Source organism: Lutra lutra, chromosome 10 (assembly GCF_902655055.1).
Source record: "Lutra lutra chromosome 10, mLutLut1.2, whole genome shotgun sequence".
NCBI classification, from domain to species: domain Eukaryota; kingdom Metazoa; phylum Chordata; class Mammalia; order Carnivora; family Mustelidae; genus Lutra; species Lutra lutra.
Window position 1 is genome coordinate 1,437,069 of NC_062287.1, and position 13,143 is coordinate 1,450,211.

The 13,143-nt window shown below is 44.8% G+C and overlaps 1 protein-coding gene across 3 annotated transcripts in view; it reads left to right on the forward strand.

The window, feature by feature from the left end:
* DYNC2H1 (dynein cytoplasmic 2 heavy chain 1) overlaps nucleotides 1–13,143 on the forward strand; it is a 292,883-nt gene that overhangs the window by 172,090 nt on the left and 107,650 nt on the right. For all 3 annotated transcript variants that reach the window (XM_047692880.1, XM_047692881.1, XM_047692882.1), the window contains 5 exons: nucleotides 377–537; nucleotides 3,611–3,736; nucleotides 4,781–4,891; nucleotides 5,726–5,881; nucleotides 10,535–10,610. In XM_047692880.1, the coding sequence (XP_047548836.1) occupies nucleotides 377–537; nucleotides 3,611–3,736; nucleotides 4,781–4,891; nucleotides 5,726–5,881; nucleotides 10,535–10,610 (630 nt within the window). The remainder of the gene's footprint in view (nucleotides 1–376; nucleotides 538–3,610; nucleotides 3,737–4,780; nucleotides 4,892–5,725; nucleotides 5,882–10,534; nucleotides 10,611–13,143) is intronic.

Below are 13,143 nucleotides of genomic sequence, written 5' to 3' on the forward strand. Positions count from 1 at the left end.
AGTGGACAAAAAGCAGTATCGCTGGGCAGCTGGGTTCCGTCTTCTCTTGCAGGCAGAAAGTCGCACAGTAAGAGCACAGCACAGATGTGTGTTCTTCGGGTGCTGGGCATGGCTGTCCAGACGCCCACTTGCCGGTGTTAGTGATTCACAGAGATGACAGGTGGAGATGGGTTAGAGACGTGCCTGGCCCTTATGTGAACGTTCAGTGAGATGGTAGTTATCGCTAGTGAGTGAGTGATCTTACAGTTGGGAAACTCTAGTATGTCTGGGATTGTCACTCACCTATGTTTTCTGCGACAGCCTGTAATTAGCTGGACTAGAGTTTGTCGGAATCATGTCACCTTGTCGTTTCGTGGCTTTCACATCTGTCTTCCAGGACTGAAGGAGCTGTCCCCACTCCCCCTCAATCTCAAACGGCTCTACAGAGAGACACTGGAAATCGAACCGATCTTGATAATTATCTCCCCGGGTGCCGATCCGTCTCAGGAGCTCCAGGAGCTCGCCAGCGCCGAGAGGAGCGGAGAGTGCTATCACCAGGTCAGCGCCCAGCCCCTGTGCTGCTGGAGCCCCAGCTCCTCCCATCCGCCCGAGCCTGATAGGAAAACACGGGTTTGATGGTGGTAGGCCAAGCAGTATCCCCCAAAGTGCCCAGGTCCTGCTCCCCAGAGCCTGTGAAGCCATTCACTTCCGTGGGAGAAGGAGCTCTGCACGTGTAGTTCCCTAAGTGTCTTCACGTGCACACGTTGTCTTGCTGCAGTCAGGTGGGCCCAGGGTGATCATGGGGTCCTTACATCGCGGAGGCGGGGGAGGCCGCAGGGAGACGCTGGTGTGTTCATGGCGCTGTGGCCGGAGCGCTGGGAAACGCTGGGGTGCTGACTTGGAAGGTGCCGGAAGGGGCTGCAAACGACTTCTAGAGGCTGGAAAAGCAAGAGGGAGATTCTGTCCTCGAGCCTCCAGAAGACCCAGCCGTGTGGTAAAGCCAGACTCCTTGATGTTAGATGGGCTGTCATCTCCAGAAACCTAGTAATGAATTTGTCTGGTTTTAAGGTACTAAATTGTGGTAGTTTGTTAGAGCAGTAACAGGAGACTAATATATTTGCTAAGCTTTTGAGAATAATTTTTAAATTTTACTTGGAAGCTTTTATAATAAATCACAGCAATATTTACCAGCAAAGGCTGAACCACATAAACTTGTGAATAAAAGGTCTGTCTGAGGTCCTCATCTGAGGTCATGTCAAGCACCATTCTCTCTGAGGTAAATTTAGGAGCTCTACCCTGTTCCTATGGCCTCCTTTGTGCCACTCCACTTGCGTGCCGGCCAGAGCAGGTATTAACTTACTGTCAGTTTTTGACAACGGAATAAATAAACCGCTTTCAGTAGGACCGTTGTGATGATGAAGCAACAAATGGAGAAGTCGCAGTGTTGTGTGGAGCCCTAGCAGGAGGCCGTAGTGGAGCAGGGAGCTGAGCCCGCTGTTGGGGCGGCTCTCGTGGGGGGTCTGCTTCCGCCCTGGCTGGGCTGTCCTGACGCCCCTGGGGGACAACATGCGGCCATCAGGGAGGAGCCTGCGGGAGGGGCCTGCTCTGCACCCCCGTTCTGTTGGCACAGATTCCAGCTGCAGGCAAAGCTGTTTGGGTCCACGGGTAGGTTTGACAGCTGAAACCTGTCAAGTTTGGTGTACTGAGCTTGCAAAATTGTTAAATTCAGTAAAGCCTTTCAATATGGACATAATTACTCTTCATTCTGTTAAAGTCTTATTGCTGTGCTGTTATATATGCTATAGCTAATACATTCTTGATGCAAAAATTAATGTTTTTAAAAGATTTATTTATTTGACACAGAGAGAGAGAGAGAGAGAGAGTACAAGCAGGGGAAGGGGCAAAGGGAGAGGGAGAAGCAGGCTCCATGCTGAGCAGGGAGCCCGATGCAAGGCTTGATCCCAGGATCCCAGGATCATGACCTAAGCTGAAGGTACACATTTAACCAACTGAACCACCCAGCTGTCCCCCAGAATAGTAATTTTTAATTGCAGAAGTTGTGAGATTTCAGAGGGGATGTGCGGCTCACCATCTTCTTGACATTTTCCTGTTGTACTTTTTAAAAAAATTTTATTTTTATAGTAAATATTTTTTTCTGAGGTTTTATGAATCTTTAAGCTTTTTTTTCATATAATTGATGCTTTATGGGAAATGCTGAGTTGTGTGTTTTTAGCTGTCATTTCCATTGAGCAAAATGCTTACCCTTTTCTCTGATTCTGTTGTACATGCCTGCACTTCCATTTTTTGTTTTTTGGGGATTTTTTTTGTGGGGTTTATTTTGCATTCTAATAATGGCAAACTAGTAAGTGCATCAAAACAATTTAAGCACTTTGTTTCACCTCCTGTTTGCTTCATTCGGGGTTAGACCTTGAAATTTAAAAAAAAGTCAATATGTGACTATTTCCTACCTGTGTTATTACATGCTTTAGTATGCAGTGGATTAGGCATGGTTCCCACTCTCAAGAGCATTATAGTCGGATTGAAAAACAAAATCAATACTTGTAAACGTCAGCTGAAAAGCAATGAAATGCTGTGTTGTATTCATTATGGGACAGAAATCACTGTGGTTCGCAGTGATCTGTAACCCTCGTCTTGAAAGTGTTTTGCCCACGTATCCAGTAAGAGGCTGGAGCCAGGACTCTCCCTGTGTGTGTTGGTAAGTTCCTGCACACGCGCACCCGCCTGTCCTGGTAGGCGGCTCTGCCGGAAACTGCCCTAAACACGCCGGGGGTCTCGACTGCACGTGGTCTGTGGGGTGTAACCCCCCTGGGGCTGCTGGCTGACACCTGCGGGTTCTAGCCATGCAGCTTGCACACTGTCCGCGCTCTCAGGCCCTCCTGCTCGGAATACGCCCGCAGCTGGTTTGCTTTATGAGGCGGACTGGGCCCTGCCTGAGAGTCCTCGGCCCAGGCGGTCGGCAGCGCCAGGGAACACGCACTGGGATTCCAGTGGGCTCGGGACGCCCGTTCCCTCTTTGTCTTTATTCTCTCCTTGCTGCACCCCACCCCGCCCTACCCCACCCCAAGCAGCCCTAGAGGAGCAGTGGGCAGAGTGAGGATTTACTGGATGATGGACGGCTAGGGAATGACCATCACAGCGTTACACCTGCGGTAGAGAGCCAGGCGTGCACAGTGTTGGGAAAATCAGAAGTAAATTTCAAGAAGTGGTAGTGATTAAACCTTAATATTAACAGTTAAACATTAGTGATTAAACCCTCAAAGGATTCAAGACAACAGTTAAATAAAATTTCCTTTTTTTAATGGTTCATGTTTGAGAGGGTGAGGATTGCAGGAAATGGGGGAATGTGAAACACAACTATTCTGGAATTCTTTATACTGTTCTGAAACTTGCAAACCTAAATATATTTTTAATAAACATGACAGTATTAGGAATCTGCCATTGCTGAAGGACAAAAACAAGACAATTGTTGGAAATGACAACAGTGTTACTAAAAACTTAGAACGCTCATGAAAATAATTGAGTTCAATATGTATGACAGGTTAATTTGAATCTCTTCTGTGACATATTATCACATCTGTAGTTAGTGCTGGTTTTCATTTTGTTTTTGCAGGTTGCTATGGGTCAAGGTCAATCTGATTTAGCCATTCAGATGCTGAAAGAATGTGCCCGAAATGGGGACTGGCTGTGTTTGAAGAACTTACATCTTGTGGTGTCTTGGCTGCCAGTTCTAGAAAAGGTAGATTGAGATAAATGTGGTATAAATAGAATATGATGATAACTGTTAAGTGGCATAATAGTATATATTATAATTTACAATTTTATGCATATACAATGTTTTTACCAAAGCTAGTTTTTTTCTTTTCTTTTTTTTTTTTGGTTGCTTTCATTCTGCATTTTACATTATAATAACGTTAATATCAGACATAGATTATTAAAGTAATTTTTAGACCTCATTCTTTTAGAACTCTTGACCATTCTTTTGTCATTCATTTATTCCCTTATTCTGCAAGCACTAGTTTAGTACAGAAAAAAGCCAGCACTTGCCCTGAGTGCACGTTGCATACAAAATGTGTACCCGTTCTGTCAGAAGGAACTTGGTTTAGAAGAGATAGGGCACTCTCAGAGCTCAGTTGTGGCCTCAGAAACACTGTGGGAGAGAATCGGCAGACTGCCGGCCGCGACGAGTTCTGCCGGGGACTGTGGTAGTGAAGAGTCCGAGAAGATGTCCCTCTGAGACGGGATGTTTAAATTGACAGATGGAAGGATTTGTCAGTTTCCAAAGAGAGTACAGGTAGAAAGAGTAGTATTTGTAAAGACATGCATGAAAATGGGGATGAGTGACCAAGGCACACAGCATGGGCAGAGGAAATTGTGTGGTGAAGTTTCGAATTTGCATTGTAGGCAATAGGATACAGCAAAAATTGGTAATGAAGGAAGTGATGTCTTTAGCGAACCCAACGGAGGCATGAACGGATGCAGTGAAACCCCGGGCCCCGCACACGGGTGCTGGCTGAGGCCTCCGTGGCCGCTAACGCTTACTTTGCACACATTGTGCGTCGGCACCGTGACGGGCGTCGTACGCGGTGCAGACTGTTACCATCCTTGCTTAGAGCTGGTGTTGGTCCTAGACCCCAGGTCACGCAGCAAATAAGCAACAGAGTGAAATGCATGGGCATGTCACAGAAGGATCTGAGAAGGCAATTTTACTTAATAATATATTTATAAAGTGGAAATTAGTATGTGTAAGTAGATTTTTCTTGTTGCTGTTTTTGTACACAAGGAATTGAACGCTCTTCAGCCTAAAGATACCTTTCGCCTGTGGCTCACGGCAGAGGTCCACCCCCACTTCACCCCCATCTTACTGCAGTCAAGTCTGAAGATCACCTACGAGGTAAGGAGACAGGAACCCCGAGTCACTTGGTGTGAGGTACCGTGGTCTCCTCGCACCTCCTGAAGCTCCTGTCACGAACTGCCATCGTACGGAACACACCAGAGTTTCCTTCCCATCGGTCAGTTCGGGTAGTAAGTGGGTGGAGACATTTCTCCAGACACGCGCTCGGCGGACAGAGCCATGAGCGGGTGCTCAGTGTCACTTGTCGTCAGGGAAATGCAGAGGAGAGCCACGATGGGTCAGCACGCTTGTCCGATTTTCAGTGTCGTTTTCCTTTTTTCAGCCCATTGTGCTTCGGACACTTAATGTCCACGCCTGGTATATCCAAGACTGTATGTTTGCAGTGTTAGCCCATAACCGGTCAGAGTCATCAATAAAATAATTAACTGAATTAAAACTTTTAAAACTGGTAATAGAGATTCTGCTTGTTTTTTTTTTTCCTCACTTTGTAGAAATTTCTTTCTCCCCGGAAAGGACAAACCTTCTATGAAAGTGAAAACCACATGCCCCATAGCAGTCAGTGTCAAGTTCATTGTGTAAATGACAATTTGGTTTCAGTAAATTACCTCAATAATCATATAAAACTTATTTAGTTGTTTTGAATTTGTTGGTTTTAGAGTTTTTGAATTTGAAAATGTTTGAATTTATAATTGGTAGGAGCTGTTAAGTACAAGGAGTTTAAAACTAGTTTTAAATATGTACATTTTGAAGTAGCATAATAGTCAAACTGGGTAGTAGTGAAAACTTTGCTTTATTAAAATGTCTCTAAATATGTTAAATATTAGCTTCGTCTGTAAGATTTGAAACAATAGGATGTCAATTTTTTGTTGTTAGTCACCTCCAGGTTTGAAGAAGAACTTAATGCGTACTTACGAGTCTTGGACTCCTGAGCAAATCAACAAAAAAGATAACATACCTCGAGCTCACACTCTCTTTAGTTTTGCATGGTTTCATGCTGCATGTCAAGAAAGAAGAAATTATATCCCACAGGTGAGTTAGAACGTCTGGCACATGTTGTAAGCTGTGCGTGTTGTGTAGTAGTGTTTCTGCGACTTAGTGTAAATGGCTGGGATTACTTCATAATTTGGCTCATGAGTCCTAACTGTTGCTCTCGAATTCTGTCTGTGCCGTTCGCCTTGTGGACCATGTATGGTTACGTAGTTCACGTCCCCGAATGACATTGTTCAGAACAAGATGTGACCCGTCATAAGCCCTCAGTGATGGTTAGGTGTCATTTCTGTGGTCACAGTCATCCCTGAGGTCAGACCTGAATTCTGCGTAGTTTTCCTGTGGCGTACCACCCTCAGTGGAAGCCACGGATAGCCTTGTCCTCAGACTGGCCTCCTGGGGACCGTTCCCGCCATCTTTCTTTCTCAGCGGCCCGGCCGGTTCATTCTCCCGGCCAAGTACGCTTGAGATCTGGACGTTTCTCTCCACTGTTTTTCCCAGGCCTCCTCACCCGTTACTTGTTCTCTTGTGCAAGGTCACCTTCCTCCTATGTTTGCTCTGTCCACGGGGCAGCCAGACTTGTTTTCCTAACGTGTAAGTGGGATGATTTCGGCACTCAGCCTCCGGCCCTATCAGATGGCTTTGTTGTCCGTGTGCGGAACCGTGCACGTTTCCTGCTCTGGTCCCGAAGGAAAGCCCTGCCTTCGTCCCCAGCCTCCTCCCAGAGCCCCCGCTCGTTCTGCAGACTTCCTCCTGGTCTTTGAGTTCACGCGGCTTGGTGTTGCCAGAGGTTGTGGCTGTGACCACATCTGCCCCTGCCGCACGGTCTGAACTGGGCCACGTCCCGTTCTTGCCGGATGTCAAGGCCACATGTCGCATCATGTCAGATGCAATTTCTCCCATCTGGTTTTAGCATTGCCTGCATCTGTGTCCTCCTGAACCGCACCCCCCGCCCCCGCCCCTGACTGAGCCTCTCCCTCTCTCTGTGTCACTTTCATGTTAGAGCGAGAGTGTCGTGGGGAGTTGCAGACCTGGGCTCGAGGCCTGACTCCAGATTTCCTGGTCGCGTGAGCTCAGCTGCATGGTGGGGACGCTCCTCACGTGCCCCTCTGTCGTGGGGATTAGACGAAGTAGTGAAAGTTTAGAAGCGCCTTCCATGTCACCTGTTGGTAAAGATTGTCAGACTGCTGAGGTAGTGACTAAAAACTGCAGCGTGTTGTTGCACAGAATTTGCAAGCTACACTCAAAAGGAAAGGTACGCCCACTGTCCTCATTTGACCAAGGAGCCCAGTGAGTTGTGATGGCAGTTACCTGCTGATTGAGTCGCACCTCAGACGGCCTGGAGCTTGTCGGGGGCCTGGCCCACCTTCCTTCAAAGCCCATGCCCCCAGGAGTAATCCTGACAGGAACCACAGTGACCATCATGGCCCGACATTGAAGAAAGAGATATTTTTTAAATGAAATTAGATTTTTTTTAAATGAAGCAATACACGTGTATAACATAAATTAAAAAGTTATGAGAAGATCTGTTGAGTGCCTGGGTGGCTCAGTGGGTTAAGCCTCTGCCTCCGGGCTCAGGTCATGATCTCAGGGTCCTGGGATTGAGCCTCGCATCAGGCTCTCTGCTCGGAGGGAGCCTGCTTCCCTCTCTCTCTCTGCCTATCTCTCTGCCTGCTTGTGATCTCTGTCTGTCAAATAAATAAATCTTAAAAAGTTATGAGAAGATTTGCAACTAAATTTTAGTCCCCCCCCCCCGACCTGCCCGTCCTGTCTCGTCTCTCCTCCTTCCATCCCCAGGGCAGCTGCTGCTCCCCAGTCCTTGGGGTCCTTCAGGAGGAGTATGTAAGTCAACAGCATGTGTCGTGTGTCTGCAGACCCGCATGTGTTCTTTTTAACTCTAGTAGCACCACTTTACGAACACAGTTCCGTGTTTTGCTTTATTAACCAACACATTGTAGAGATTTCTAAATCTTAGGAACCATTTAGATAGTGGTTGTGCTCACAGTATCGAGCCCTTACTGGGGAGCGTTCTGTGTTGTAGGCTGGATAGATACATTCTCCTTCCGTCTCTGCTATAGTGAGATCCGTGCACCTGCCTCACGTCAGGTTTCTTCACTGGCAATTCCTGCCTTGGAATGTTGGGGTCAAAAAATACGTATAATTTAAGGAATTTGTAAATGCTATCAAAATATTCTTTTTAGAGCAGTTTACTTTTACACACATAAAATATTTAGAAGTGTCACTTTTATTTGAACATGTTAAGTTGCTCTCTTGTAAATGATGAAATTAGAGGAAAACCCAGTCAAAACCTGAACTCGGATTAATTGCTAGAGGCACTGTCCCAGGGATATGCACTCCACAGACTCTCTCTGTTTCCCTTCTTTTCTTCATCTAATCACCAACTTCTAGAAATGAAGATCACCCAGTTCTGCTACCAGGTCACCTTAGTTTTCGTTCCTCACATTAGCAGAAGATGTTTTGCTCTTTTTCACCGGGATGCTGTATCTGCAGAATTAACCTCCTGTTTCCCCCACACATACCATACTTCATCTGATGTTTTTATTTGATGTTTGTCCTTCTTGGTCGTCTTGTCATTTGTCCTAGACCGTGAGCACCTTGATGACAGGCTTCATCCCATTCGTCTTTGCAGAACCCTTCCCACGGCGCCTGGGTTTCCAGGTGGGCTGAGCAGGATTCCGTGGGCTATCTAGAGAGCCCCTCCACGATTCACCACTCGGCTTAGAAACTATGACACAATTAGCAAATACTACCTTTTGAATTTTTTGTTCCGTGTGTTTGAAATCCTTCCTCACATACCTGTACGTCAGTAACAGTGTGCCTCAGAGACCAGTTCTTACCATTTCAGAACTAGAATCTCATTTGGAAATTGCTGTTAGGCGATACTAAGAGCTGCAGTCTTCTAACTGGAGAGGTTTATAATACTAATCTTTAAAGTATTGAAAAAATTTTTTTTCAAGATTTTATTTATTTATTTGAGAGAGAGAGTGAGAGTGTGCGAGCACAAGCAGGGGGAACAGCAGACGAAGGGGAGAAGCAGGCTCCCTCCTGAGCAGAGAGCCCGATGCGGGGCTCGATCCCAGGACCCTGAGATGATGACCTGAGCCAAAGGCAGATGCTTCGCAGCTGAGCCCCCCGGGCGCCCTAAAGTACTGAAAACATTTTAAATCAACATTCACAAATAAGGTCTAGTAGAGTGATATAAGAAATATTATTAATAAGGCTTTATTTCGAGTTGGTAGGAAATTTAGTTAAAATATTACGGAAAATTTTTTAACTGTGATGGGCACGTTACAGATCTCACGGATCTTCAGTTCTTAGTCGTACTGAAACTTAACAAGCAAGGTTTACACCTCTTGTGTTTTTTACAAGATCTATAAATCTAAACAAATGGATCTAAGTGTTGGTGACACCCACATTCATAGATCTAGCTCAGATCAGTTCCCTAAGGTCTAGGCTTGTGTGTGCAGCGATTTCTGTGACTTACCAGTTTGTTTCGAAAAGGACTGAAAACCCACGTACTCTGGACCCAAGTACTAGAGTGTAAGCTTCTCGGGAGCACAGATTTGGTCTCCTTTGTCCATTGCTGTATTTGCACGGACTGGACAGGTTTGGAGCTCATGAAACGCTTCCAAGCCTTGCGTTCTTACAGCGGCTCTCAGCAGCCAGTGACGCCACTGGAAGGCCTTCCTAACACTCTCTTCGTGGTATCTTCGTCTGCCATGACCACACAGTACACGCATTCTTTAATTTCGTTGTCCTAACTATCCATGTACGTGTTTCTTCCTGTCTGTTCTACTCCCCTCCCCAGCAAGGAGGCCCTGTCTTACCCCTTAGCTAGAGTCAGACTTCCTTCTTGTGTGTATCAAGTCTCTTTCCTTCCAGCAGAGCATCGTAGCTTGTCCTCCAGGTGTGTGCCAGTGCTGGGCTGTATCCACCTGCTTCCCCCTTCCCCACGTTTGACTGACAGTGACCTGGGGGCCGGGATTATTGATGTTTGGGTTCATTCGCTTAGAGATTTAAAACAGGGCTTTACTTATAATATGCATTTAATAAACATTGTTTTAAGTGATTAATGGATGAATGAAATTTGTGTTGGTGCTCCCTAAATACTATTAAAGTCTAAAAAGATTTTAGTTTCCAACGTAGTACATTGAACTAATTAAAGTTAATGGAAGTGCCATCAAAAGTTTTACTTTTATATTTTCATAAAACATAGTGCTCTATTAATGTTCTTTTTATACAAGCATTGTAGTTATTAACTTCAATTTATAATTCTAACATGAATGCTTCATGGGTGAAACGTATAGGGAATAATGCTGTATGCCTTTGGGCCTTTAAAAAATTTTTTGTAATATTTCTGTTGTCGTGTGTACTTGACATGTGTACATCATACTTAAGCTCAGAAATTTACCAATTTGTTGTATGACTGAATTGCCACAATGCTAAATGATAAAAACTGGTAGTATTAAAAGTCTTTGGCATGCTATTGAGGTCAATGAATTACTTTTAAAAAATTACTGTTACCTTAGAATTGCTATTTTTATTATAAATTTTCAAGGGTGGCCCTTTTATTTTTTTAGCATATTTTGAACATCCTTAAAATTATAAGGTCATGATGCATATATATATTTGTGAACACTATGGTTCTTTAATATTTGTACATTTATTTTGTAGGGTTGGACCAAGTTTTATGAGTTTTCTTTATCAGATCTTCGGGCTGGCTACAGCATTATTGACAGGCTCTTTGATGGTAAGTTCTGATAGTTGTCATCTCTGGTATTAATGGGAACATTTTTTTTGAGGTCCTACTAATAAAGTGTTCTCTTCAAGAGGGACTTCCTATCATAAAATGTGCTGTTTGCTTTTCATGTGTTTCGTGTCCTGACTGCCATACTTGTGTTGGTGGATAGTGCTTGGACAACTACGGTCATTGGTTTTATGTGCCATGGTTTTCTGATTGATCTCTAGCTCTCAGGAAACAGAAAGTGAGAAAGATCTTGTCTTCGCTCTGTGGCTTTCCTAAGTTTCAGACTCCTGAGGAATAATTCACATCTTGGGAACTGTTAAAATGCAAGAGTGTGGTAGACTACGGTCTGTACTGTGAATCTGTAGAGTCTTAACTTATGATTAAGTTGGAGTCAGGAATCAGGGTACAAATAATCTAAGTAGGGCAACAGACAAGACTGTGATCTGATGGGAGATTCCATCCTGCTCTCCACCTCCTCCAGCCAGAAGCAGTGGAGTCTCTGACCTGTGCTGTGTAGGTGAGGGCAAAGGGACGTGAGAGTTGAGAGCAGTGATGGATGGGAGGAGAGCGTGTTGATTGGAATCTCAAACTGGAAGGTGATTCCTGTCTCCTTGTCCACCTGCAGCCCTGCCAGACCTCCCTTCCCAGAGGCAGCCCCGCATCGGTAAACAGGTTCAGGACCTGTGAATCACCTGGGATTCTTTCTCTGATCTTAAACATCACGTGTTTGGGCATTTTATGTCCCTTCCAGGTCCAAAGCAGATCACGATTCTGTTCATTTATTGCGACTTCATCAGTGCCTTGAGGGTCCAAGCAAGAGCTTCATGCACAGTCTTCTTTCTGGTTTAGCACCCTTTGAAAACTCTCCACATGGTAAAGAAACTGTGAGAGAAGTAAAATGTAGGATTCCCATTTAAAACCTACAGCAACACTAGTCTTTCCTTTCCTCTAGCGAGCCAGGTCCGTTCCTACCTGAAGGTTTTGGTCGGTGCTCTTCTGTCAGAAATGCTTTTCTCCCAATGTCTGTCCTCCTCTGACCATTCACATCTACTTTCCAGGTGTCCTCTTCAGATGAGCTTTCTGCTACTACCAGTCTAAAGTAATTTAAACATTATTCTCTACCCCCTTGTTCTGTTGTTCTGGAGTACGTCAGTGCTATGTAGTAGTCTTTTGGTTGCTTATTCATTTGTTCTTTTATCCCTTCCCACTAGAGCATAATCTGTCTCAAAGCAACGTCTTTGACTGTTGACGACGTATGTCCTAACCCCTGTAGCAGGACCTCGCCTATAGTAGGTGCACCCAGTTATCATTGGCTGGACTAATATCAGCTCTCAGAAATGACTTTGTAACTTGTCTTTGGCAGAATGATAGGGTTAGACATCTAGGATGTGTCCAAGTCCCACTCTACTTTATGGGATTAAAGTTTTGAATGATCTGTGTATGAAAAATGCTATGTTCATACAATCACAGCTTAGTGAAACCACCACACAACATGCTCCCGTAGCCAGTGCTCTAATCCGGAAATGTCGCCAGTACCACTGCCTTCCAGTTAGGACCGTCTCCCCGCGCTCCCCCCACCACCCCAAGCTTCTGTGGTGTGCACCAGCATCTTACCATATAGACCAGTTCCGCCTGTTTTTGTAAAGCTGGAATCCTGCATCATACAACCCTCACTCTTCAGGCTCTTTGATTTAACATTCTGTTTGAGAGACTCATCTACGTGGTTCCATGTGGCGAGGGATGGCTTATTCTCAGTGCTATGTAGTATGCCACTCTGCAGATACTTCCCTGGGGTGTCAGCTGGGTCCTTTGGGGTGGTTCTGAATAGTGCTACCACAGCTGTGGGTGCTTAGTTGATGTACGTATATTGGGTATATCCACATGAGTAGGTAGGATATTCATATCTTCACCTTTTGTTTATCGTTAGTGAAATCAGTGAATGCCAAATAATATTCAAAGTGAGTTTTTCTTTACTTAACAAACTTTGAACTCTACATCAGAAAACTACATAAACTTACAGCTTAATAAATGATCATATATGGAACCATTGTAACTGTCTCCAAGTGGACAGAGTATTACCAGCCTTCCAGAAGTGCGTCCTTTACTCCTTCATGAATGTGACTGAACACTGCCCCACTCCATGCCAAGGGTAACCACTTTTCTGGTTCTATAAGCTGGGTTTTTTTTTTTTTTATTTTTATTTATTTGACAGAGAGAGAGAGAGAGATCACAAGTCAGCAGAGAGGCAGGCAGAGAGAGAGGGAGAAGCAGGCTCCCCCCTGAGCAGAGAGCCTGATGTGGGGCTCGAACCCACGACCCTGGGATCATGACCTGAGCTGAAGGCAGAGGCTTTTTAAACCACTGAGCCACTCAGGCGCCCCAGCTGTTGTTTTTAATATTAATTTTGACAGAGTTTTCTGGAGAATCTGTACTAATGCTTTAGCTTTCATTGAAACTTGGTGATTTTTCTTTCTTTCTTTCTTTTTTTTTTTTTTTTTTTTTTGTATTTTCATGTTTCTATTTAAATTCAAGTTAG